We start from the raw sequence: 26,906 nt of genomic DNA, 5'->3' as shown, positions 1-26,906 counted from the left end.
GCCTATGGAGGTTATTGGTGCCCTCTCCCTGGAGATGTGTCTCAGGCCAGGTTGGATGGGTCTTGGAGCAACCTGGTCTGGTGAGAGGTGTCCCTGCCCATGCAGAGGGGTCAGATCTTAATAATCTTTGGGGTCCCTTCCAACCCCAGCCATTCTGTGATCTGTATCCTGTGTGATTTTGGGGTCAAACCCAGCTTCTTTGCTAGAACACAGAATCATTCTGCTCTGCAGAAGCATTCAGAGCATGTCTCCAGCACCCTGTAATAAAACTGAGGCAGATGTAAGGTGTAAATGTTGTGCCCAGTGAGCAGAACATCCCAAGGTGCCACACAAAGGTAAAGGAGAGCAAGAGGGTCCCTTCACACTGTGACATGAGCAAGGTAGTTCTCAGCATGCAGCTTTCATACAAGTGGAGCATGATTTGTATCAACAGGGCTGGTTCTAGAGGTTGCTGGACAGGAGAAGAACGTGTCTGTTCTCCAGTGAAATGCTGACAGAGTGCTTGTGTTGTTAACAGGGAGCTGCCTCTGCAAAAAGGAGATATTGTTTACATTTACAAGCAGATTGACCAGAATTGGTATGAAGGGGAACACCATGGCAGAGTTGGCATCTTCCCACGATCATACATAGAGGTAGCTGCTTGCCTTGCAGGTTTTCTCTTTGCCCACTCCCTTTCTGCCAAGTTATTGGGCTTTTTGTATGTGACACTCTTGATTCTCTTTGTTCATTTTAGCTCCTCCCACCAGCTGAGAAAGCTCAGCCCAAAAAGCCTTTACCATTGCAAGTGCTGGAGTATGGAGATGCTATTGCCAAGTTCAACTTCAATGGAGATACCCAAGTGGAAATGTCCTTCAGAAAGGTAGGGCTGTGCTGATGAATTGAATCCAGAAAAATGCTGAAGTTTTTGGTGTGTTTTGTTTGTTTTTTTTTAACACTTGAAATTTCCAAATATAAAGCTCCAGTGAGATGGACTCTGTCTTCAGGAAGGATTCCTCTCATCAGCTGTGGTTTTCCTCCATAGCTGCCACGTGGCACGTTGCAGTGAGGGTGTTGCAGGGAGTCTGACTCAGGAGTGTGGTTGCTTCCTTAGGGCTAGCTGAGGAGATGCTTTGAGCACAAGTGCTAGAAACCTGGCTCTGCAATGCAGATGAGATATTTGGTGACATGTCTCCTGTCTGCTCCTCCCTCCTGGAGGTGCACACAGTCACAGGAGAGTGGAAAAATAGGAAAGAAGGAAGCTGGGTCCACCTTCCCTCCTGCTACAAGCCAAATGTGGCTGCACCCAGGCAAGTGTGGTTCTGTGGTTCTGCAGTGACCCTCTAGACCTAAGTGTGGTTCTGTGGTTCTGCAGTGACCCACTAGACCTGAGTGCAGAGCTCAGGGATGGGAGTGGTTTGTGTCATGGCTGTTCAGAGCAGACACAGCCCTGTTCACATGTGAGCAGCAGCATTTCTCCATCTCAGCCAGCTTTCTGTTTCAATGCTCAGATTAGATCTTGTCTCTCCTTTAATTACACATGAAGGTGAGGTTTATATTAAGGTTCTGGAAGTCACTTTCCATTTGTCAGCAAAACAGGAGATAGCAGAGAGAGACCTGGTTGAAACTGCAGACCTGGTATTCTCTCTGGACACCTCACACCCCTGAGAGTCTCGTGGTCAGCCTGAAACTGCTGCTTTCTGGTTTTTTATCTGCCTTTAGCAAGCAGGGACTTGTGTCAGCACAGCTGAGCCTGCAGCCAGCACCAGAAAGTCTGTGTTTCCTCATTCTCTGAACTGCAAACTGTTCCCACCCAGAGTGAGGCTCAGGACCACCTGGCTGGGGAGCAGGGGGAGGCTGAGAGCCCCCGACTGGTTTCAGATCCGAGCGGGGCTGCGGGGCGGTGTGTGCCAGTCAGCACTCCCCTGCTCTTCCTTCCCTAGGGTGAAAGGATCACCTTGATCCGAAGAGTGGATGAGAACTGGTATGAGGGCAGGATCTCTGGCACCAGTCGCCAAGGCATCTTCCCTGTCACCTACGTGGAGGTCCTCAAGAGGCCCGTGGTGAAGAACGCCATCGAGTACCCCGACCCGCCGCTCCCCCTCTCCCCGAGCCGCAGCGTGACAGCCTCACCACAGGTACTTGGGCTGGGGACACCCAGGGACAGCACCCACCAGGGCAGAGGGGTGTTGCCACGGCTGTGCAAGAAGCTGAAACAAGCTGGAGCAAAACTGGTGGTTTGTGCAGGAAAAGCCAGGTGCTCGGTGCAGTGTGCTGGGAGAGGTGATGTTTCAGTTCCCGGGAAGGGGAATGGATGGGTCAGCTGGGGATTTGGAGGCTCCAGCAGGCTTTGCATCTCTGGTCAGTAGCTTGAATTCAGGCCAAGTTGATTTATTCAGCCATCTGAATAAATTTCACTTCCAGAGATGGATTGAACCAGGGATCCAGCTCCTCCTGAGTGCATGTTTACACCTTACGGACCTTCACTGTGTATAAACCTTCTCTGTGAGGAGTGATTTTTGCTTATTATTATTACAACTATTAAAAGGGCATCACAGACTGTTAGTCTGTGGGAGCCATTATGTTGATCCCAGCCAGCTTGAATCAAGCTGTCTACTTACTACTAAAAATCCCAGCTCACAGCCAAGGTTTTGGGGAAGCAGGGTCAGGAGAGCAGCCTCTGTTCTTTCAAACTGGTGCTAAATAAACAAAGGGTTTTTTGAGAGTGGGCCAGTCTGGGATCTTCCATGACTAATAGATTCACTGTTCAAACTAGAAATCAAAATGGCAGCAGAGGACTGGATGGGGATTCCAGAGTGTTTGCCATGACAAACTTACCAGGGAAAGGCTGAGTCTCTGCATCCCTTTGTTTTGCTCTCATCCTGCAAACACTCATGCTTGAAGGTCAGCCTGTATGTGTCAGGGTCATGGCCAGGAGGTTCTGGAGCATCTCCATCTCACCCAGGGGACTGAAGCAAGGTCATTCTGAGGTCAAGACTGCAAGGAACAATAGGGGAGAATTGGGATCAGGAAGAGGGGATGTCTGGTACAGGATGGATGGGAAAGGCTGCCATGGCTCATGCCTGGTGTCTGTCTGGATCTTCCCTAGAAGGGGTGGTTTTATTCTTAATCACTGGATAAAGAGAAAAGACTTGTTGCTTGTCTGGGGTTCCCTGTCAGAGTGGACCTCAGCTGAGCTTTTCTCTTTGAGCTTGGCCTGTCTGTCTGCAAGCTTTTTCCTTTGATGGAAGTGATTGTATCCACCCTTTTTTTTCTTCTTTTTGTTAGTTTGTTTCCTCTGCTATTCTTTTGATTCTCCCCCTAGTAAGTCAGTTCTCTCCCTTACATTTTACCTAGCTTGGCAGAGGACTGAGAAATGCTCTGAGAAGTGCTGATGTCGGTGGTAATAGCTAAGGGCAGGACTGGGTTGTGTGCTCTGCCTTTCTAAACGTGGGACCTGCAGACCAAACAGCCACAGCTGGCTCTTGTGGTACCTTTCTCTTCCACAGCAATGCAGGTTTCTCAAGGAGCAGAAATTGCTCATGAAGTCAAAATTCATTGCAGCAGTGAATTCTGACTGGATCCACAGTGTGAGTTGCTGGAGCCCCAGCTATTCCAGTCGAAAGCTCCATGCTGCCATCATGGGTGGTGGCTTCAGCTGCTTCCTGAGGGGACTTGGTAGGAAGTCTTAAGGGCCTCCACAAGATGTTTGGTGTCTGGGATCCTGGCAAGGGCTGGAGCAGGGGATTAGCAGCACAGATACAGACAGGACGCAGTGTTTGGAGCAGCTGTGGACAGCACGTTCTCCACCATGGAGCCCCCATCCCAGGGAAACTCATGCACCATGCTTGGTCACAGCTGTGCTCCACAGCCCACCCTCTCTCTCCTTTTATTTTTGCTCGATTGCTTTGTATATCCCCTTACTATTCTTTTTTTTGTTCACTTTTTTTTTCTTTTTTTTTTTTTTTTTTTTTTTTTTTTTTTTTTCTCCTGCTTTTGTCTCCTTTCAAGTCTCCCAGCTCTGAGCTGCTCCACACACCAACTCCTCCACCTTTGCCTTTCCCACGCCGTGCTCTGTCCCCGGAGGTGCAGGCGGTCACCTCGGAGTGGATCGCTCTGACGGTGGGAGTGTCTCCTCCCACCACCCCTGCTGTCACTCCTCCATTGCCTCCTCCTCCTGAAGCTTCCCTCTGGCCTCCAGCTGCCTCCAGCCCTTCTTCCCACCCTCACCCCTCCGGCTCCTCCACTCCCAGGTCCATCAGGTCCCCGTTGCCTTCCTCCTCCTCCTCCTCCAGGCTTCAGCCCTCTGCCGCCCCCCAGAGCAAAGAGAAGTGGCTCGGCTCCCCTTCTTCCAGCTACTCTGAGTCCCCACGCTGGAGGGTGGAAAGCCCCCAAAACCTCCCGGCAGAGCCTGCTGGCAGCCAAGCCTGGCTCCAGAAGCCCCGGGAAGGCAGCAGCACCCCGGAGCAGGGAGCTCCAGCCCTTCCCAACATCTCCTCCGAGCGCTGCCTGAAACCATCCCAAGTAGAGACGCGAGGCAGCCCGGGCAGGAGAGCCCTCAGCTCCTCTGGGGACAGCCAGTTGTGTCAGGAGCTGATGGCTATTGTGCAGGGAGGTACAGGAGAGAAGAGAGGAGTGAGGAAAGGTGATCTGGGGAAGTTCCAAAGCGGGGAGATGAAGGTACTTCTGCATGTGTGTGCCTGTGCTGCTCGGAGTCCCTGGTTTGGACTGGTGTGCTCGGGGTGGTTGCTCTGAATCACTGGTTTGAACTGGTTGGTGCTGCTGCTCTGCTGGCCAGGCAGAGCCCAGTGCCTGCCACACGTTCTGGTGGTGGTCCTGAGACCTTCTTGTGGTGTTCATGGGGTAGCAGATCAAAAAGTTTTAGAAGAGGGCTTGGGAGCAGTGTGGTGAATATTGTTTTAGAGCAGTTAATAACACAGGGCTGACTCAACTGCTCACATCTAAGGAGGTGACTGTCCCAGATAGCTGTTACCAGATGTGCCAGTTGAAAATATCACACAGGCCTCCTGCCCTCACTGTGTAGAGAAAAAAAAGGGCAATTCCTTGCTATTCAGAGGTTCTCCAGTGTGGAATGGATCATCTTTGGCAATCAGAGTTGTTTGTTCCTCCTAAAGCTAAGGACTGAAAAGCAGTGTAACCCTCAGCTTGGCTCTTGGAGTGACAGAAGCTGTCCCCTCCTGATGCTGGAGCTTGTGGTTTGGTGAACCTTGGGCTGGGAGGTCCATGACTGAGTCAGAGAGGTTTGGTTGTTATCCATACACTGAGTGGAATTTATAAACTCTACATTTCCAAAGTCATGTCAGAGGATGCCACGAATTGCAATCAGTCCTGGTGACATTTTTCCCCAAGAGGTTTTAGTTCTGTGCCTAGGGGAACCCTCCAGTAGCTTCTACAACACATCTTCTGCCCCTGCTTTTGGTACAGGGAGATCTGCCTTACTTTGCAGCTCTCAGATGATTTGGGGTCCAGGGAGGGCTACAGCCAGCCAGAATAGATGGCACCCCCCTCATGCTGTAACTCAGGTAATGGTAATTGTGTCATGTCACTAGGATTTCGAAGGTGACACATTTCACACTGGGAAATCTGGGGGCAAATGGTTTGATTCCTGCTTGAATCACAACCAGAGGTGTTGATAGCATCTGGATATTTTTTTGTAGCCATTTTTCCAGGCATAAATAAGCTGCATGTTTAAAAACAGACTGAGGTGGTCAGCTCAGGCAGAGCAGCTGGGAAGTGCCCTTGCCCTTGCATGGAGTTGTGTTTGCTGTGTGTGCATCAGCTTTACTGGATGGTAGCTGCTCTCAGCACTAACAGGGACTGTGGTAAGGAAGTGTGTGCCAAGCTGACCAACTTTTTCTTCTCTTCAAAAGACTGCAGACTCAAAAGCATTCTCTTCATCTGCTCCTCTCTCTTCCTCTGCCCTCCCTTCCTCTACTGTCACAACACAGCCACCTCCCAGACTTACACGCAGAGTCAATAAGCCACAGGTAATCCTTTGCTGATTACTCTTCCATTACTTAGAGTTGTTTCCATGTTTTGTGATATGCCTGTTTAGCCATTTGTTGGTTCCGCAGGTGAGAGATGTCTCCTGGGATTTAATTCAGAAATTTTAGTTAAAAAAAAAAATAAAAATAAAAAGAAAAAAATTACAATTCCTTCCAGGCTGTGCAGAAGGCCAGGTATGAGCAAAATTTTCAGCTGGTGCAAATCCACACAGCTCAGGTCTGGGTTTCTGCACGTTTGTACCAGCTGAGGGGCTGATTTTCTGTCCCTCTGAAGGATGAACCCAGGGCTTGCTTAGTTCTGACCTTGAGCCCCTCCAGCTCAGGTGTGGCCATGTGAGCAGGAACCAGGTAGCCTGAGATCCTGTGGCAGAGGTTTGGTTTAACCACCTGGGGGCAAGGCACACACAGCTTGGTGCCCACAACGCCAGGAACCTGTTCCAGCCTTCTCGGGTAGGATTTGGAGGTCCTGGGCTCCTTTGCTGAGAGCTTTCCAAGAGGGATGGAGTAGGGTCTGTGCTGCACACCCAAGCTCAGCACCGTGTGGCTGGGATGGATGATGTCTGGGAACCAGCAGTGCCTCCTGAGTCCTTCCAGGCAGCCCCCACCAGATGGCAATCTTTGAAATAGAAAGCTCCCAGCTAACAACCACTTTCCTGGGTTTGTAGGGATGGGTGTGGAGAGGGAATCTCTGCCTGGAGCACTGAGCCAGCCAGGCTGCTCAGGCAGGGGATGTGGGGAGGAGTTGCTGATGGTACTTAATTCTCTGGATCAGTCTGTGAGAGCCAGACACAGCTTCAGCCCTGACATTTCCTCACCTCCTTTCCCTCCCGTGGTCAGCTCTGCACAGCTTTTCACTGAACAACCACTTTCTGCTTCCCTTTTGAGTTTCACTGTCTGAGTCCTCTAGGGTACAGATTCTGCTTCACCTTAAAAATCCCCAGGAGTTTTCTGTGCTTAACTTTCTCTCCTCTGCTGGTCCTGCTGGTGTTTGCACTGGGTGGATGTGGTTCAAAAGAGCAAAGAGCCACGTTTAGGAGAAGATGTTTCTCTTGAGTTCTTGCTGTTATATTTTGGGTGTTGCACCTGGTTTTAATAGGACCCTGTGGCCTTTCTTTGGAGTTAAAGCCAAGGCAAAATTTCTGTTCTACATACCCAGACAGTCAGAGCATTGTCAGTGTCAAGTTAAAACTGTGTGTGGCACTCTCAGTAGTCTCGACCTCCTTTCCTCTGGATCTACACTTGTTTAGGGAGCAGGAGCAGAACTGATGTGTGCAAATGACTTCTCATTATCTGTGCAGAGGCTGATGGCTTCAGCAGAACTGCTGCTGATGCCCCTGGAAGTCTTTTCAAAGATCTGTCATCTTTCCATTGATTTTAATCAACTGAGACAAGCACTTAGTGGGCATGGAAATGAGACATTACATCTGGGGTTTGTTTCCATTACTGTCCATCCCTGGTATTTGAAGTACTGTACCACTTGGAATTCTGATTTCCTTTCTCATTACTGAGAACCTGCCCAGGCATGAGATTCTGACCAAGGGCTTTTCATAGGTTTCAGACCCTTTGCAGTGTCCTTTTGTGAGAGCTCTTTGGCCAGCTTTGCCCTCCCTTTCACCAGACCTGGGCCTTGGTGTCTAATTGGAGATTCTCCTTTTTTCTTTTGGCTGGGCTGGAGAGTCCTCCCTGCTCATGGTTCTTCATTCATGTGTGGGAGCATCACTGCTGGTGTGTGCCCTTCTCTGAGGGGATCCCAGTTTTTGTCTGCTTGTCTGTCTTGTCTGTCTGTTAGTCTGTTCTGCTTAGCTTTCTCTTTGCTTATACAGTCCTTCAGCTCCCACCAGAAAGGGGTGGAAGAAGACACCTAAGCAAGAGCAGCAGTGGATGGACACACTGGTAACTTGGCTAGGAGCAGGGAGAGAGCACTGTTGAGTAGCCTCATCATCTTTCTTCCTAGCACCTAGAACCTCTGGGCTTTTCTAGGTTCTTAACAAAGAGACTTCTTCTGGTGGTCCTACTAACCCAAGGTGCTCTTTAGGTCCATGCCCCAAGTCTGTTTGAGGTGGGAACAGTGCCCAGCTCTGCCTCAGGACTGACTGCACTGCACATGGGTGTCATCTGGAGGCACTTCAGCACCTGCTGAGGTTTATTCATTTAATCTTAACAAAGCAGAGGGGCAGGAGCTGAGTTGTCCTGATGGGTGGTGAGTACCTGATGTTTGTATTTTGGAGCTGTGCTGTGCACTCTCTGATTCCTTGGTCACCTCTGGCACATGGAGCCACCACCACTGTAGGTACTGCACAGGCTTTCTGAACCCATGTTTGATCAGCATATGGACCTATAACACTTTTTTTCCCATTTATTTACTTATTTATTCTCTTTTCTCCCCGTGAGAAGAATTGTCTGGACTGGGGGGGCTGCTAGGAGGGTAGGGGACTGCTTGGCCTCTGCCCCTACTGCTTGACCTCAGGGAAGGTCCCCATGAGCCTCCTACCAGATAAGGGAATTTGTCCAAGTTTCTGCTGCTGGTATTACACAGCCAAGCCTGCACCATGGAGCATTCAGAAGCAGGGTTAATATTTTAAGTTTCAAATAACTCATTTAATTCATAGTTACTGCTTTTTGGAGGAAAAGCTGGTCAGGGAGGTCACAAGTAATCAATGAGAAATGGACCACGCAGTGTTAGGAGCTCATGGAGCAATTCCAGCAGTCAATTTATTAGTATGGAGCAGAGAAGCACTTTCTTGAATTAAAAAAATAATATATATAATTGTATATGTAATTCTTACAGCTGACTCTCACCTCAGCCTAGAAATTGGTATTCCCAGCTCCTTGACCACCCGAGTTAGCTTTAATCTCCTCAGCTTTGAGGCACTGTATTCATTTGGTCTGCACAACATGGTTTTTAATGTCTGATCATTCCCTTTGCCTTTCAGGGCTGCTGATGGAAAGGCAGGAATGACTTGCAGAAGCCCTGCTATAATTTTGAGCTCCACAGTAAATGCTTTGCATGCACATTCCACTGCAGTTAGCCCATCCAACTTAGGTTTAATTTTCTCTCTATGGAAATACAGGTGGTAACAGAGCTCTGTTTCTCAGGGCAGGGATCCCAGATTCCAGCCTGAGACAGCACAGCAGAGGAGTTGCTGTGGGGTTGGGTTGGCCTCGAGTGGGTCACAGTGCTTGAGAAAATAGAGGGTTTGCTTTAATACAGTGATGGGCACAGCTCCAGAGGTGTCCAAGATGTGGTTCAGAGGAGCTTTGAGGATAGGAATTAACAAGGAATGAGCTCATCAGCCTGCACTTCTCCAAACTCTGTGGGTGTGCTCAGGATGAAGGTGTCACCAACTTCTTTAATCCTCTGCTTCTGCTCTGCCTGGGGATGCTGTGGGAAAGCAAGGCTTTTACTGAAGGGCAGTGCTGAGGTGAAAAATAAAAAGAAGAGGAAAGAGACAGCACAAAACCTTTAGAATTTGGGTTGAAATTCTGGATTCCTGTACCACTTTCTCAGTCACCTTCCCTGTTAAACCCCCATCCCCAGCCCCCTGATTTTCTTAGGTGTGCCCTGGGATGGGTGAGTCCCTGTCAGCAGTGACTGGGGAGAGGCAGGGCAGATCCTGAAGCTTCACAGGGGTGATGCTGGGAGCTGGGTTTTCAAGGCAGGGCCTCCTCTGACCTGAAGCTCTGCCTGGCTGTGGGAGCTGTTAGCAGAGCAGCTCAGCTCTTCTCTTGGTACAAGTGATTTTTGATGACACTCCATTGTACCTGCTGAGCACCTGAGCTGCTCTTTCCTCAGAAGCAAGCAGGTAACTCTTCTCTCCTGTGGCAGAGGCATGAAGGACTTTTCTGAAACCAGCAGCAGATTCCCCTCAGCATGCTTTTGCCCTTTTAAGTTTGATGCTCTCAAGTATGTGCTCCTGTCCTTGGTTGGTTTTTCCCCCTCTACAGGCCTGCAGGATGACACTGGGTACCATTTCTGCTCGTAGCAATGTCCATAACTTTCTGTCCTGATGCCCTGCTCCAAGCTTCTGTTTCACTGTCACCCTCCTCTTGGCAGCATTCCCTGTGCAGCTGCATTGCTGTGGCCTTACTGTCTCTTGTGGAAATGGAAGCCTGTGTTTTCCAGAGAGCCTGGTGTTGGGGTGGGGAGGGGAGGAGTTGTTCGTTTTCTTTTGTTGTCTGCACTCCATTTAATTTATTTGTTTTTTTATTTTTATTTCTTCAATTCCGACCAACACAACATCTGCTAAAATGTCTTCCTTATCATTTGCTTGGTGATCACGCAGCCTTCCCACCACTCATTGAGAGCTGGACCAGATCTCACAGAGTCTGAAAAGAGCTATGTGGTAAGGCCACTGTTTAAATCAGCTGTGTAGTCCTAGACTCTGCTCACCCAGACAGGGACACCTCAGTAGAGATAAAATGCCAGCACCATTTTTAGCTGCAAAGTAGGTAGAGATTTACCTGTGCACATCTGCTGTTTTGTTTGCAATGGGAAAAGGGAATTTAGCACTTTGAAAACCATTGATAGCCAATGAGAAGTTGGGTTAATTGTGCTGCCAGTCCCTGGGTATAAGTTAAATGAAGCAAAGTGCATGAATGGAGCAGCCCACCTTGCATTCTTGAACTGACTTGATAGCATTTGTGATGGTGCCACTGCATAACTAATTGCAACCTCTTCTGCTGCTGCTTTAAAAAGTATATGTATATGTATTTGTTACAAATCTTCAAACTAAATGCCAAATTCTTCTGTATCTTGCCTGTTTTTCCATGCTTACACCTGGATTCCTTCTGCACACTCCACTACCTGGATATTTACCTGGATCTACAACTCTTTTTTTTTTTAATTTTTTTTTTTTTTTTTTTTTACTGGACTTATGTACTGCATCTGGAATGTCCCACCTCTTCTTGTCTATATTTTCCCCTCCCTCCCCTCTGTTGACTGTTCTTTGGGTGGTTTTGGATGTCAATGCTGCCTACCACGCAGGAAGCTGTTTGCAATGAGATCATAAACATTGCAGAAAAGTCTGTTCATTACTGCAGTGCTGTTTCTCAGCCTCTTGACTCTGGCCACAAGGTGACCTCTAATGACCATAAACCATCTCTCGTCATTTCTCAGCAACCTCAAGCACAGCAGCAAGGAGCCAGCCCTGACAGGAGTCAAACACCACGAGACATGTAAGTCCTTTTGACTCCCATCTCTTCCAGGGATCTTGTCTCTGACTGAAGATGGGGAGATGGGGAAGCTCCAGATGGAGCTGAGTTGAATTAGGATTATGGGAGGGTGCTAGAACAAAAATTGCCACCTCAGCAGCATCATCAGTAGTTTAAAATTTGGAATTTTTTAGTCTGTGTGTAGCACCTGAAACAATGAGCTCCTGATCTAGGGCTGTGCCTGTTCTGGGCACTTGACTCCTGCTGGTTATGGGGAGTATCTCCATGTCTTTGTTTTGAAGCAGGGGAAATTTGATTTTAGGAGCTTGTATGACATGGGTCAGTGTGTTTACCCCTGTTCTCAGCTTCTCCCAGGACAGGGCAGTGAGCAGTCCAGATACTGATGTCTCTTTGTGTGGTTCTGGCCAGTTCCACAGGTGAATTGGTGGGTGAAAGATCTCAGAGACCAAGGCTGAGATTTTTCAGAGGTGTCTGGTGGGGTTAAGCCTGGAGCTACCATTAAGCAGCACTGGTGTGAGGCCTTTTAGTGCTGGTCTTGAGGCTGATAGCCTGACTGAAGCTCCTGGGCATTTGGCTCTTGAAAGCAGAGCTTTCCTCCACCACTTCAAGCAGACTGTAAAGTCTGCCACAACCTGGTGACAACAGCCAGTTTGATGCAGGTGGCTCCCACCTCTCCAATGGGAAAGATGGGTCCAGCCTGCACTGAACAAAAGAGAACAGGAATTAGAAAGGGGAAGGGGGAAGTGTCCTGAAAGGGTGCCAGGGAAATCCAACTGGTAACGTGCAGTGTTTCTCTGGTTTTAGAGTTAGTTACCAAGCCCTCTACAGCTACACACCTCAGAATGATGATGAGCTGGAGCTGAGGGACGGTGACATTGTTGATGTCATGGAGAAGTGTGACGACGGCTGGTTTGTGGGTGAGTGTGACACCTGCCTGTTAGCAAAGCTTCTGGAGATGCAGCATGTCTGGAAGCTGCTTTCATTTGCAGGGTCCAAACAGCGGGGAAAAAATCCATCTCTGCTTCTTGGACAGTGTCTCATTTTCTCACTAAAAACATTAAACTGGGGTGCAAAGTACTGGAGCTTTGCTTTTCCTCGCTAGGAGGGGAAGCTCCACTGTGTCCTTTTTTTCTGCTCTTGATTTTCCTCTTCCTCCTGATCCTTCCTGCCCTGGCAGGTGGCAGAGCAGCAGAGGGAACTGGCTTCCTGGAGCTTTACAAAGCTGATGGAGCTGTGACAGAAAGTGGCAAAAGAAAGATGAAGGGGACACATTGATGGACCCAGAAAACACCTCAGTAGCTGTGTGTGCAGCAAAATCTGTGTGTGTGTGTGTGCAGCAAAATCAGTGTGTGTGTGCAGCAAAATCTGTGTGTGTGTGTGTGCAGCAAAATCTGTGTGTGTGTGCAGCAAAATCTGTGTGTGTGTGCAGCAAAATCTGTGTGTGTGTGCAGCAAAATCTGTGTGTGTGTGTGCAGCAAAATCTGTGTGTGTGTGTGCAGCAAAATCTGTGTGTGTGTGTGCAGCAAAATCTGTGTGTGTGTGTGCAGCACAATCTGTGTGTGTGTGCAGCACAATCTGTGTGTGTGTGCAGCAAAATCTAGCCCTTGCTTTCAAAGAATGCAAGTCTGGACAGTGTTCTCCACCTCAGCAATGCAAATCCAGACTTGTTATCTCTTCTAAGGAAGATGAGCTCGTTTTCAATGACAGGAGTTTGGTTCCTTGCCTCTGGGCCCAGGAGCTTTCACCAGCACCTTAATAATTGTTAAAAACCCAAAGATTAGTGGCAGAACTCGTCCAGAGTCGTCTGTACCAAAAGGGCCTTTGCCCAGGAGTCCTGTTGAGCTCCAGAAATCACTGCCTGCAGGCAGCAGGAGAGTGCCACCTCTACTTTCTGAACCCCCCTGAGCTTCCCCTGCCTGGCTCCATCTGACTCTGGCTCCTGTGTTTGCTTTTGGCACAGGTACCTCCAGGAGGACGCGGCAGTTCGGCACCTTCCCGGGCAACTACGTGAAGCTGCTGTACCTGTAAAACACCAGGGATCCCAGCACAGCCAGTGGCAGGGCTGGTTTCCAGATGGTGTTTTTAAACAGCAAAGAAACAGACAATTTGTGAATGTAACAGACAAGAGAGGAGACGTGTTAGGAGGATGTGGTTACGTGGTACAGTACTGAGATGAATGTGCAGCCCTGCTTCCACGGGTTCAGGGTGTGACTTGTTTGCTGAAGAAGAGACAGATCCTGGTTTACAGTGCTGCCTTTGTGTATTCCTCTCCCCTCCCCAGCAAGAGTTCTGGTGATAACCTTGATTTGTATGGAGCCCTTACCTCTGAGAAGGCTTCAGGGAAGGATAGGTTTTGTTTGTGTTGAGATAGGAGAGTGCTTTGGGGCAGCCTGGCATCTGCTCCCTTTCCCTGGCAAGGGGCAAGGAGGGGCTTTCTGCCCAGTTTTCTGCAGTTTCCTCTGCCTTCCCCCTCCATAGAAAACCCTTCCTTCATGTCATGCACCTTAAGACCCAGCACGGGCAGGGGACAGCTGATAAGTTGAAACTGCAGAGCTCTGTGTGGAAGAGGAGTTTGGGACTGGTGGTTTAATCCAGAGAGGTCAGCCAAAACATAATGCAAACACCTAAAAATCCCCAACCCTTTCATAGACAGTGTTACCAAGCTCTGCAGGGTTTTTTTTTTCTTCTGTGCAGGGTGTGTGTGTGTGAGATGTATTGCGTGCCTCAAAATTAACCAAGTCTTGTTTTTTAAAGAGAAATCAGCCTGGCTTTGACATTTATCTGCACAAAGAATAGAACCAATAAACAGAATATCAGTGAGAGCAAATCCTGTTTGACTCCTCCAGCCCCATCACTTTTCTCTGCTGCTCCTGCCCTCTTGCTGGCCCTGAAGGATTGCACACTCTCTGAAGCAGTCTTTGGGATAAAGATTTTGCTTCCTTCCTGGTATTAAATCTTAGAGGCTCTGGTAAATCTGAGCAACATATCACTGAGGGTGCCTTTTATTTTTTTGCTGTTTGGTTAGGGTGTTGATGGTAGGTCTCAAACTGTTTGCATTTTGGCTGCCTCTTAGTCATACAAAAAAAAAACAAAGAAAAAATTCAAATTTGGAAAGCTGCTCCCAGCAGTGATTATATAGTTACATTTGTGTTTCCTTGGGGGAAAAAAAAAATCCAACATGGCTTGCCTGTAAATCCACTATGAATAATCTTTTGATAGACATTTTGTTATTAAGAAGAAGCATAAACAAGCCCAGTTCTATCAGACTCTGCTTCCTACAGTTACCACACAAATAGCAAAGGGTTAGATTGCTATTTTGTCATAAGCCGTATTTAATAATATAAAATGCCTATTTTTATGCTGATGCTTTTATACAGATTTATTAAGAGTAACTACAACTAACTGTTAGCACGACTTACAATGTTTTGATAAACTAGCCATGCTCCTGGGTTTGAAATCAAGTAGGCTTCTCTTCTGCCTGGGTCAGGGGGAGGGAAGACTCTGTCTCAGAAGTTTGACTGTAAATATGTATATTTAACTTTGTACAGACAATGTACTTACCTTGTATAGAAAAGTAATTTAAACACATTGAGTGAAGGGAGGGAAAAGAAAAAAAAAAAAAGGCAGTTGTGAAAGGTTGGGATTTTTTTTTCCACTTTTATTTAAATGATGGAATTCCATGTATGTTCACATCAAGAGTTTTAGCACAAAATAGCCTTTATGGAAGGGTTTCAGATATGACACAGAACACCACTGTTTCTTTTCTGCAGGAGATACCTGCACCTTATTTATGGGTTTTTTTTTCTGCTTTGGGTTTGCCCTCCAGTTATTTGCAGCAATATTTAAGCCTGTCGCTGTGATTGGATAACACCAAATTAATCTTATCCAGCAAATTAACCTGATGATACTGACTGTATATAACATGCTCATTTAAAAGTTTATTTTTTTGTTCTTGCTCTTGCCATTTAAATTACACACACACACACACACAAGGCAACTTATTTTTTGTGTTGATTTTTTTTTGTTTCTTTTTGCAGTGGATTACTATTTGACAGTTAATAAATGGAACTATTGAATTACTATTGTGTTCCTTGTACAAATTATTAAATAAAGTCTATTCACAAAGGTTATTTGTGGTTCTGTCTCAGATGAGAACATGGCTCAGGTTAAAGTAGGAAAAGAAATCCCAAATGCCAACCTCTGTGGGAAGGGATGTCAGCTGGTGAGGGGTCTGCGTGGGTTTTTTTAACCCTGATTTGGGTCAAAAGATGACTTCTGTGATGGTGGCACTGTGCCCACCCCAAAGGCTGGGCTGTCACAAGGGGTTCCTTGAGACCACCTTGGACTGAGCCAAAACTGGGCAACAAATTTAAACCCTGCAGCCATCCAGGTGGATGGCCAGGCTGTGGCTGGATGCAGAATGACTTTAGGAAGTCCAACCATAAGCAAGCCAATCCTAAACCCAAACTAACAGGACAGCAGAAGTCTGAAGCTATTTTACACGTCTGTAGAAAGCATGTAGAGACAAGCCTGTTTTGTGCTTTGTTTTTTTGCAGGTTACCTTCTCTAGAAAACAAAAGGTCAGGCTGGGCAGCACTTTGGCAGGCAGAGAGGGGAAGAGGAGCCAGTGGTGTGTCACAGCCCCACATGGAGAGGGAAAGGAGCTCTGGGTCTCCCCCCAGCACCAGGAGACGTGTAATGATGCAGTGGAAGAACTACTGCTCTCTGATCCAGAGGAGATGAATAGTCCGGATGCGTGAAGCTCAGGAGGAAATGACCCATGGAAGGACAAGTTAGTGCAGGAAAAGAGAGGAAGCCAAGGAAGGGGATTGCCGAGGCCAGGGTGTGCCTTGCAATGGGCTCATTCCCGGAGGTGTCTTGTAGGGACAGCAGCACCGGGATGAGCTGCCTCATCCCCGCTCGATGGCTGCTCCCCGGCTGTGGCTGAGCTCCAGCTCCCAGATGCTCTGAGCCGTGCTCCCTCCTTCAGACGGAATAAGCAGCAACACCTGTGCTGGGTTTGTAAACGCCAGCACCCTTGCTGTCACCAACCTCTCCCACCTGGCAATTCCCGGGTCAGTGGGGACTTCCCAGAACAACTGGTTGGTGCTCAGTCACAGCTAAGGAGGGTCCTGGCAAAGGCAGATAAAAGAATTTCTTATTTCGTTGGGGGCATCACCCCTAAAGGGGGGCGGGGGTGAGGGTTAGGGGAGAGCTCCAGATAAACAAAACCAGCTGAAGCAGTGACTAATTAGGGCTAAATTAGGGTAAAGGTGATACTTTTCCCAGGCTCCGCCCTTCCTCATCAGTGCCCAGCTGGGAAGCAGCACCCAGGTGCCGCTTGTTTCCATCGCCGCCATTGGGTTTCAGAGCTAACGCCGAACCGGGCTGGAGCGGGTCGAGCGCCGTTCGCTCGGGAGATGCTGCACGGAGGGGCGATTAAAACCCTCCGAAGATTTGAACAAATCCCCGTTTTTCGGCAGCAGCAGCTCCGCTTTGCACCGCGCTCTCCGGAGGTTCTGCCCCCGGGGCGGGACCGCCAGCCCGGGGCGGAGCCGGGCCGGGCCGGGCCGGGCCGGTGGCGGATCCGCCGCGAGTCCCGTGAGGTGCAGGCGCGGGGATGGGGACGCACAGCATCGTTCTGACCGGACCCGGGCCGTGGGGGTTCCGTCTGGTGGGCGGACGGGACTTCGAGCAGCCCCTCGCCATCTCCCGGGTAAGGCTCGGAGGGGCCGGGGCTGAGGGGGGGAGGTGGAGTGGGTCTGGCAGGTGGCACAAAGGGTTGGTGGCACTGCTGTGAGGCGGGGTTCTTTTCCTTATAATTCCTACTGTGTGGTTATTTTTATTATTTTTTTTAACGTTCGGTGGAGAAAAACTGTGGTGCCCCTTCACCTGGCCACGGACTTGGCTTCCCCCCTCTTCCCCCCTCTTCCCCCCTCTTCCCCCCTCTTCCCCCCTCTTCCCCCCTCTTCCCCCCTCTTCCCCCCTCTTCCCCCCTCTTCCCCCCTCTTCCCCCCTCTTCCCCCCTCTTCCCCCCTCTTCCCCCCTCTTCCCCCCTCTTCCCCCCTCTTCCCCCCTCTTCTCCTCTCCCAGTCCCTGTCAGACTTCAGGCTGCCCCCGGTTGGGTTTTGCAGCCCTGAGGAGCAGTCAGAGGAAGGTGGGTGCTGCTGCTTTTGCTTGCTGTGAGTGGTTAAAAGGGAAAAAAAACTCCAACCTTTTGTTTGTGGGAGCCACGCTCACCCCGACCAAGTGCCTTCTCCTGTGTTCAGTCCTCTGTACCCATCTCCAGCTTAAAAAAGCAAAAAAAGGTGAAAAAAATCTGTTAGGAAAAGGTATCCCGGCCATCTGGGGGGCGCAGCTCCCCTCACCCACTTCTGCTCCCCTCAGGGTTGGGTTCAGGTGACCTCCACTTGCACCCCGCTGTCCCCTCACAGGGAGCCCTGCCCCATCCCATTGTGTGGGGACAGGGCACCCCAAACGCCTCTGCCTTGCTGTGGGGTGCTTGCTGCTTGGCACCTTCTAGGGGCAGTTCCCAGAGGGGGGAGAAAAGGAGGTGCGGGGCTCTGGGCCTCTCCCGCCATTTTGGGGTGGCTCGGGAGGCCCCCATGGGTAGGAGAGGCTGAGGCGAGCGGGGCCTGCGCTGCCCTCAGAGGAGAGCAGGATGGTGAGGTGTGGGTTTTTTTTTAAAAAATTCTAAATCCTTCCCACTGCCTGAAGGACCCGGGGGGATGCTTGTGGCTCCAGGTGAGTGTCAGAGCCACAGAGGGGGGGCAGGTTGTTGGTTTTTCTGTTTAATCTCTTCCCATAACGGTAATAATGCCTCATTCTCCCGCTGCAATTATTGGACATGAAAGCAGCTTTAGCGTAGGGGAAGTGATATTTACTTCGCTGTTATGGGTAATTGTTGCTGCTTCCTTCCAGTGAAAGGCTCTGGGGCAGAATTATGTCTGCTCTTACCTCTTTCCCTTGGTCTCCTTTGTCAGTGCTGATGGTCGCATACCAAGGGACATAGATCAGCAAAGTGGCAAAAATAACCACCTCATGAGAAATTGTGACCCTGGAGACTAAAATGTAATAAAATAGTCTCTCTGGTAGTGGTGACGTAAATGCTGACAGTTGGCAGCCCTTATCACAGCTTTCTCTTGTGGCCCCTCTGTCATTTTTAATTTCCCCTCCCAAGACCTCAAGCCATTAATCTTTCCTGTGGTTCACTCCTAAGGCTCCTGGGTTTGTCCCTTTGGCTCAGGAATGAAGTTGTCTGTGAGTTCCCCCCCTTCACCATGTGAAAAAGCAAAGATTCTAGTCCAGTTTTGGCCCGTTTTAAAGAGCCTGGTTGTCCTTGTGTGATGATTTTACAGGGCTTTAACTTCATTTTTTCTTCTTGCTTTTGGTACCTGTGCTCTGAGCATAGAGCTTTTGGGGCACAGAGCCCAAAGGGAGGGGTGCCCATTCCATTGATGCACTGGCTGGGGTCACCCTGGTGTGGTGGGATGCCTGGAGAGAGACATCCACCCAGTCCTGGGCCTGAGCTGGGTGACCTGCACCTCTCTTGGAACCAAGGTGCCTAAATTCATCCTGTGTTGCCTCTCAGGGGCTCAGATGTGGCTTCTGGCAGCAGCATCCTCACTGTGAGCTCTTGAGCTTGCCTGGCTATTTGTGACCCTCATTACCACGGTACCTCAGCTCCTCACAAGTGGCTTTTGGCTTCTCTACCTCCCCTCTGGCACAGGGAAGGTTGGTGACAGTCGTGCTGGTGGGAGGCACCACGGAGTGGCCAAGCAGCTCATTTCCCAGGGGGATTCCTTGGGAGTTTGGTGCTGCAGCCCCAGGAGCACCCATGCCTGGCCAGGAGCTTCTGGCTGGCAGCACCAGTGGGCAGTTGTGCCTTAGGAGAGCAGCTAATCAAAGATTATACTCATTCCACAGCTGCTCCTGTCTTGTTCTACTGCCCTACCCCCTCCCCTTTCCACTTGAACAACGTGTTCAAAACTGCTTCGGGCTCAAATCCACCACCAGCATCTTCTCATGCAAATGGTTCTGGTTTCTCAGTCTCGTTGGACCAGTCTCTCTGGTGAGAGCTGAGCACGTGTGAGGCTTCCTCTTGGAGTCCCCAGTCTCTTCTGGAGGGGTGCTGGGTTTAGAGGGCTGCACTGGTGTGTTTGCTGCTGGAGGGAATCCTCTCTTCTCTGCCTGAGCCTCTGGGGTGTGGAGAGCAGGGGTTCACTCCCTGGTAATGCCCCTCGGGACTTCTGGAGTCAGCCTGAAGCCTGGCAGCTGCAAGGGCTGGGCAGACCTGTGCTTCAGAGGTAAAAACAGCTGCTGGGGACAGGAAAAATGGCTTTGCTGAGCTACCTGGCTGCTGGTTGTTGGGGTGAGAAGCTGTCCTTAATTGTACCAAGTGGAAAGCAGGAGAATGTTCTTGCAGTGGAGACAGAGAATGTAGGGGCACAGGACAGGCTTGATCTTTTCCAACCCTGTTTCCTGAGGGTTTCCCCCTCCTGAGGGGGAATCAGTTGTATCTTTAGGAAAACATTGAAAAGAATTGGAATACTAATGAAATGCCTTCCTCCAGAGCTATGTCCAGGAGCAGTACCCTTTGCTCTCCCAGAAGCCAGACTTGTGCCCTCAGCCATCCACCTCTCAGCCCAGTTTATGGTGGCAGCTTGGTGTCACCCAACTTTGGAGTGCCCTTTCTTCCATCCCTCTTTGAGCCCAGCATCACTTGGTGGGCTACATCTGGCCCCCCTTGTTCTCCAAAGAGAGAATTCAGTGTAAGGAGGGGACGTGCCAGCCTTAATCTTACCTGAGAGTTGTAAGCCCCAGAACTTTGTTTGACAGCAGTGACATTATTGGACTTCTTGGGAGGGAGAGCTCTGTGTTCCCTGATCCACTTGTTAGCAGATGAAGAGTTACGTGTGGCTGTGAGTTTCCTGATGCTTTGCACCCTCACAAATCACTCTGGCCCTCCAGAACTGTCTTTCTTCTGGGGTTTGAAGGGTGCCACATCAAAATAACTGCTGCAAATGGACGAGGGGTTTTTTCAGTACAAACAGGGAAATTGCAGGATATGCTTGAACTGCATAAAAATCAATGTTTTTCTGGACAGTTACACTGTATCTTAGATTGCTGCTGATGACTGGACATGTTGTTTTATTTAGAGGGTGAAATTAACCAGCAGGGAAGGCTCGGCTGATGAGCAGCTTTAATGTCATGTTTTGAAGTCTTGCAAGAAGTTTTTATACTTTTGTTGGCTTGTTTTATGAGGGATGTTGCAAAACCGAGCTGAGCAACTCCTTGACCCCACTGCCTGATGCTCAGGGGTTTCTCCAGCCAGAATCTTGTCCCCCTTTCCTTCCTCTCTCCTGGGGGTGATGTGCCTGGGCCAGCAGAGAGGAAGATGGTGATGAGCTTTGGGCTGTGGCCCCATCCAACCCTGACAGTGCAGAGAGTGGGAGCAAAATCTCCTGGAGTAAGGAACCAGCCCCTTGTTTTCCTCCCTCCCCCCTCGAAGAGCAGGGGTGGGGAATGTACTTGCCTGAGTTTTCTCATAGCCTCTGATCTCTGCTGACCCAGCTGCATGCTTTTGCTGGGAGAAACTGTGGCTGCTGAGGGTAATACTCCAGCACCGAGGACATTACTCATGGTGTGTGTGGGTGGGGAGGATTAAACTGAATGTCAGTGATGTCTGGCTGTCACTGCTGGCCTTACAAGTATGTTGCTGCACGTCTGTCTGTCCTCTCCAGCAAGGACACAGCTGGCTTTTCATTTCAAGCTCGGATAGGTGCTGTTTATCCAGATATTTTTCTTGGCTGATGTTAATTTTTTTCTTATCTGTTCATCACATCTTGCCCTGTCTGTCTAGGTGTGGAGTGCTGGAGGCTGTAGGGTCTGGGAGGAGCTGGTGGAGCCAGGGAGTAGTGTGGATGGGGGGAGAAGGCCAGGAAGAACTGGGAGTGTTGCAGACCCACCCAGATATCCAGATTCCCTATTCCTACTCCTTAGCCTGCTTGTCATAGAAATGCTTCTCACCCTTTCTCCCTCTCCTTTGCTGTGGGCACCTTCCCTTAACACACCCACTGCTGCCTCTGGGATCCCTCTTGTCCTTTATTTGCTGCCTGGCCAGCAGGACAAACCACCTGGGAGACAAAAATCTCTATTTTGCAAAGCCCTGGTGGAGTTGGCAAGGTGGAGCCCAAAATGTGTGTGCAGGGAAGGTGAGGGGGGGGCGGGCAGGTAATTTTTGTACCCTTTTCATGATTGCAGAGCTTCAGGGGTGTGTGTGTGTGTGTGTGTGTGTGTGTGTGTGTGTGTGCATATGTTACACAAAGCTTCACTTTTGTACTGTCAGAGAATGTTTTGCCACTCCTGAATCTATAGGACCTCTTTGGAAAGAGGGGTCCAACCTTCTAACTGGTCTGAAAAATGTTACCTACTACACTGAGCCTTCCATGAGCAAAAAGTGCACGACCAAGCCCCCAGCTTGTGGGGATTATTTGTTTGCCCATATGCTGGCAAATGTGTCTGAGCTGGTATCAGTGCCCCAGTTGGTGTCTGGTGGGAAGTATCTGGATCAGTGCTGGGGCAGCCCAGATTTCTCCCCCAGAGGCAGAGCTGGGGCCCTGGTTTGGGTGCAGGATGGAGCAGTGCTGCTCAGCATCCTCTGTTCAGCAGTGGAGGCTCCTGGTCCAAAGCAGTCAGGGAGCATTTTCAAGGAGCTCTGACATGGTGTGAAATTCAAGCAGCACCAAGTTGTGTTTGCAGGTTTTGTTCCTCCTCTCAGTGCCCTCCTGCCCTTCTCTATCTCTCACTATTGGGTCACCCACCTGGGCAAAGAGCTTTTTAAAGACACCTGTGAGGAGAGCAGGAGCAAAGCAGCTTCAGGTGGTGCAACATTTACTGGATGCCTGTCAGCCTGGAAGGTTTTGTTTTTTTTTTCCTTTAATTTTTGGAGTCCTTCTGGTAGGGGTATGTGATCCCAGCACCTCTGCCTGCCCCACACCCCTGCTGCTCCCCATGGACAGGGAGGGATGGGACACAAGTCAAAGCAGGACAAGGTGGCAGCTCCCTGCTCCTCATTTAGTAACAAAAATGCTTTTTTTTTTTTTGCTTTTTTTTTTTTTTTTCTTTCCTGGTAGGTGAGCAGATCTCAAAAGCAGCGTTGACAGCAGTGAGATAAGCCCAGACCTTGCTGCGGGTTTGGGGGGGAAGGGAACATTATTAGCAGCTATTAATCATCCTAAAAGGCTGGGGGATGGGCTCCCTGCCCTTGTGCAAACATGTTTGCTATGAGCAGTCCTGGCAGGCAGCAGGAGCTGGATGTTTCAGGGGAGCAGTTTGTGGAAGGTTGAGTTTCAGGGCAAGTTATTTCCAGAGCTGAATAAACTGGGTTTAAAAACACGTTTCCTTTTTGGCAAATTCGTTTCTCTTTTTCATGGCCGTGCATCCTTTCAGCTTGCCTTTAGGGGGAGAGGTTTGTAGGGTACCTGAGTGGATATAATCACCCTGGTGCTAGCAGTGGCCCTTATCTGATGGCAAACAGCACTCACATCTCAAATTCCTCCGAGGTGGAGAAAGAGAAGGGGAAAGTGACACCACCAGCACCAAGGAAGTGCTGAGATGTTCCTGTGAATGCCACTCATCCCAGTGGTACTCAGGGTTTCCTCAGGCACTGTCCCTTCCTGCTGTTCCAGCTGCTGCTGGAAGGCCAGGATCCCTTCTGGCAGCCCCTGCCACACCTGGTGGAGCTTCTCAGTGTTCAAGATGAAGAGGAGGTTCAAGTCTTCAAGGCCAGGCCTCCAGCAGTGGTGCTGACCCCCACCTGCATCCCCGACCCCTTATCTGACCCAAAATGAGTCCCAGTCCCAGTGTGCTGAGCTGGGTGCTCCTCACTGCACTGGGTGGTCTTAGCAGGCCACTAATCAGCTGTGGGCTGCAGCTTGGGAGGAGGTGATCTTCATATTGAAATCAGATTTTCCCTGCCCATCTGGTGGACTGTCTGGTGTTTTCATCAGCACTCCCTGGGGTGGTCTGGAGTCTGCTGGCAGCATTAAAAGTGGTGAGCAGGGAGGCAGGCACTGTGCATCAGCCTGTCTGGAGGTCTGGGGGGTGATGCTGGGCACCTGGGGGTCAGTGCTGCAAACCTTTGCCCACCCCTTCTCCATGTGTCCTGGCAGAGAGGTGGAAAAAAGAAAAGTAGGAAAAGGAGCAGGGGAAGCAGTGATTGCAGGCAGGGTGTGAGGTGAAGCCTTCCCAAAGGCAGGAATGATTTGCCAGTCTTGCATTGGGAGGGCTCTGTAAATCCTCTCAACAGTGTCTGTGTCTGACAGCTCTGCTGGGTTTGCTCAGCTGCTTTCCAGCAAGCTGAAACCTAGCACCAGTACCTCCAGTTCATACCAGTTGCAACAGATTTGTAAAGGGGAGCTATGTTTGAGCTGCAGGGCATGTTTTATTCTGTGCTCCTGCCTGGGAGCACTCCACTCTTCTTCCCCTGTCCTCTGCTGTTAAATAATTGGGGAAAGCCCAACATTAATCATTTAGACTCCTTCCTCTCCTCTTCTGATGCTGTGCAGAGGAAAGGCAGAGGCAATGTGGGAGAGGGTACCCAGGTGAGCTGTGGATGCTTCCACCTTTTGAAAAAGTTTTAGCAGACTGTGGTTTAAAGATGAAGTTTCTGATGCCTTTTGCCCTTCCAGCCAGCTGGATGGATGCAGCACTGCTGTGAGATTGAATGTGCTGGAGACAGTGAGCATCTCCCACAGCTGTTCCTGGGCAAGATCCCCTGATTTCAGTTAAAGAAGCAAACCCAAATCAGGAGCCCAAAGCTTTCTTCCAAGGAAAGAAACGAATGAGAGTGTGATGCAGGTGGAGGTGTCTGTGATTGGCATTGGTTGCACTGCAGTCTCTCTGCTCCTTTCTGTTCCCTTTGTTCTCAAAGTCTCAGACTTCCCAGCTGTCCTCAGCACCTTCTGTGTCAGAGAGCTCTTTTCTGTCCAGCAAGGAACAGAGTTGCTTTCCCTGTGTTCTTGCTCTCTCACATGAAGCCAACTGTGTGAAAATACAATTTTTGCTATTTGCCTGTTGTCCCCTTCCCCAGATTTCAGCCTGTGGGTGCCACAACGGAATTCCACCACAGAGTATCTAAGACCCAGATAGATTTATATTTTTTTTGGCTGAGAAAAACTTTCAGTACTTCTCACCTCTACTTCCAGGTACCTGTGAGAAAAGCCCTGAGTGCTCCAGCTGTTTTCTTGTGGGTTTTGTTTTTACTTTTTTTTAATTGTTGCTATGGGAAGCTCCTCCCTGGAAAGTCCTCTCACTCTTTGTGTTTTCTCCTAGGTGACTCCAGGTAGCAAAGCTGCCCTGGCCAACTTGTGCACAGGGGACCAGATCATTGCCATCGATGGGGTGAACACAGAGAACATGACACACCTGGAGGCACAGAACAAAATCAAGGGTTGTGCAGATGAACTCACCCTGACTGTCAGCAGGTACACGACTGAGCAGGGGATGGGGAGAAGGAGGGATGCAGGCTGAGCAGTAGCTGTGTGTTGGGTTGACAGCAGACCTCTGGCTTGTTTAGTTTGACCTCTCGGTGCTCTGTCTGAGTGGATAGCAAGAGGCAGCTGCCTCTCAGCCTTTAATCCTAGCACTGCTTGCATTTACTGCACTTTGACCTTATGAAAACAATTTCCCCAGTGAGGAATTGGCAGATAATTTGTGGCAGGGCCTGTCAGCCTAATCTGGGGCTCCTGACAACAAGAAATCAAGTACTGGTCTCACGAAAACTCCACTCATAGCAGAGGAGTTACAGTTATCTTCCTGTTGCATTAACTTAGCAGCTGGAAGAGGTGGTTGTGTGTTGTCCCAGCTATGAATTCCCTGGTTTCTGCCATGTACAGCTCCAGATTCTGGAGCCTCTTGACCAAGCAGCACTCACAGTGCTGAGCAGCCACATTTAGGGTGCTGGTCAGGTATCTCTGAGTCCTGTGAAACTAAAGGAAGGTGGCAGCTGAGCCACGGGCTCTGTCCCCAGTGTAGGGCACAGGCTGGTGTCAGCCTTCACACTGCCTTGAGCTGCAGAGCAGCAGGCAGCACCATTCCTTCCCTCAGCCATGCTTTGCTCTGGGGCTGCCTTTTTACAGAGCAGAAATGGAGACTGGGCAGGCTTTGCACTGACCCTGGTGCTGCTTGAAAGAAGTGGAGCCTGGTTTTTTTTTCTTTCTCAGGTAGTGGGGATTTCTCTTTCCTCTTGGTTTGACTTGCAGCCTGGGGACCAGCACTTCTCCAGGTCAGGCAGTGGATGCAGTGGGGCATTCCTGGTTGCTCTGCACTGAGTTTTCCCCCAGAGTGACTGTAGCTGAAGTGTCCAGGGCTTTTCTGCAGTCAAGAGAAACCTTTTCCTGCAGCTTGGATAATTCCCAGCTGAGGAAGAGTGCCAAAACAAGCCTGACAGTTCATTGAGGGAATTCAGAGAGGGAAGAACAGAGCCTGGAGCTGGCAGGGAGAGTAGCTGGTGAGCCATGTAGTCCTGGCTGGGAGAAGAGGAGGGGAGGCACGGGCTCCCTCAGCCTGCAGGCTCTCACACATCATTGAGTCTGTAAAATGTCTTTGCTAATGTTAATTACAAAGTCATTAAGTTTATAGCCACCCCATGCACGTTTCATCCACCTTGGGTGTGGGAACTGCCTGGGGAGAGGTTTCGAAGCAGGATCTGCAGCTGCACGAAACTTTGCAGGGGTCTTGAGTTAGCATGGTCCCACTCTTTGGGTTGTTTTTTTTTTCCAAGATTCTCTTGCAGTGTGGTAGCTTGAGTTGGGTGCTGCTGCTGCACTGAGGGATGAGTGCTGCTGACAGAGGGACCAAGGGAAGTGTCAAGGCCCCAGGGATGTGAAAGCAGTGACCTGACTACTTACCCACTTTGGGATTTGGTGTTACTGCTTGTTAGGTAAAATCCACGTTGGGTGTTTCTGGGGGCCTTTGAGTCTTTGGTCCTCCTCCTCCTCCTCTGGGAGCAAAGTTCTGCCTGGGGAAGAATTGCTGACTTCATAGCTGCTGGAGATATGTTTGTGTTGGGGAATGGGATTCTGCAGGGGGCTTTCTTAGAGGAGAGAGCTCTTCTTTAATGCCAAAGGACAGCAGTGTGCATGGTGTAATCTTCCCAAAATATTGGGAATATTTTATCCCTAGCACCCAGCACTCTCCTCCTGTAACTGTGCTGTCCCAAATGCAGCTGGACTCAGTGGTCCAAAATGCTGTGTGTTTTTTGTAGCTGAGGCTGGAACCCCTTTGTACTTTGCAGTCTAAGGCCAAGACCTTACAATCTTGAGAGGAAGCCTAGAGGGGTGACAGAGAAGGCATTTTAAACCAGTTGGAGCCCATGCCTCATCTTCCTGCTCAACTTAGGGCAGAGGAAGTAGGTGAGGAAAGCCCTGGGTTGGTGGTCAGCCATCCTCTGGAAAAAGGGAAGAGCATGACTGGAGGTGGAGAGAGTGGAAGGCACTGGGAAGATGAGTGCCACCTGGCCAGGTGGGATGGGCTCGGGATTCCTCCACCCTGGTGGGGCAAACTCTGTCAGTAAGGCCTGACTGTGACAGTGAGGAGGGCTACACCAGGGAGTTCATCAGCATCTGCCCTGCAGCATCTCCAGCTCTTGGGTCTGCTCTCCATGCTCTGCAGCTGAAGCTGAGAGAGCTGAGCCAAGGAGCTGTGCTGGGAAAGGCCACTTTCCTCCCC

The 26,906-nt window shown here is 49.8% G+C and overlaps 2 protein-coding genes across 51 annotated transcripts in view; both read left to right on the top strand.

Annotated features, from left to right (window-relative positions):
• Positions 1 to 15,304, top strand: part of SORBS1 (sorbin and SH3 domain containing 1) — a 168,298-nt gene extending 152,994 nt beyond the window's left edge. For 37 of the 50 annotated variants that reach the window (XM_071748041.1, XM_071748053.1, XM_071748066.1 and 34 more), the window contains 9 exons: positions 518 to 632; positions 734 to 859; positions 1,920 to 2,114; positions 3,988 to 4,656; positions 5,868 to 5,984; positions 10,286 to 10,345; positions 10,987 to 11,177; positions 11,979 to 12,091; positions 13,135 to 15,304. In XM_071748041.1, coding sequence (XP_071604142.1) covers positions 518 to 632; positions 734 to 859; positions 1,920 to 2,114; positions 3,988 to 4,656; positions 5,868 to 5,984; positions 10,286 to 10,345; positions 10,987 to 11,177; positions 11,979 to 12,091; positions 13,135 to 13,202 — 1,654 coding nt within the window. In that variant the 3' untranslated portion in view covers positions 13,203 to 15,304. The remainder of the gene's footprint in view (positions 1 to 517; positions 633 to 733; positions 860 to 1,919; positions 2,115 to 3,987; positions 4,657 to 5,867; positions 5,985 to 10,285; positions 10,346 to 10,986; positions 11,178 to 11,978; positions 12,092 to 13,134) is intronic. The other 13 variants (XM_071748069.1, XM_071748068.1, XM_071748029.1 and 10 more) reach the window with 8 other exon arrangements.
• A 1,241-nt stretch (positions 15,305 to 16,545) lies between these two features.
• Positions 16,546 to 26,906, top strand: part of PDLIM1 (PDZ and LIM domain 1) — a 30,747-nt gene continuing 20,386 nt past the window's right edge. The window contains exons 1-2 of the mRNA XM_071748141.1: positions 16,546 to 16,890; positions 24,510 to 24,661. Of these exons, the coding sequence (XP_071604242.1) occupies positions 16,795 to 16,890; positions 24,510 to 24,661 (248 nt within the window). The 5' untranslated portion in view covers positions 16,546 to 16,794. The remainder of the gene's footprint in view (positions 16,891 to 24,509; positions 24,662 to 26,906) is intronic.

Source organism: Heliangelus exortis, chromosome 7 (assembly GCF_036169615.1).
Source record: "Heliangelus exortis chromosome 7, bHelExo1.hap1, whole genome shotgun sequence".
Taxonomy (NCBI): Eukaryota; Metazoa; Chordata; class Aves; order Apodiformes; family Trochilidae; genus Heliangelus; species Heliangelus exortis.
Note: the sequence above shows the minus strand (reverse complement) of the source record. Positions and strands in the feature narration are given on the sequence as shown.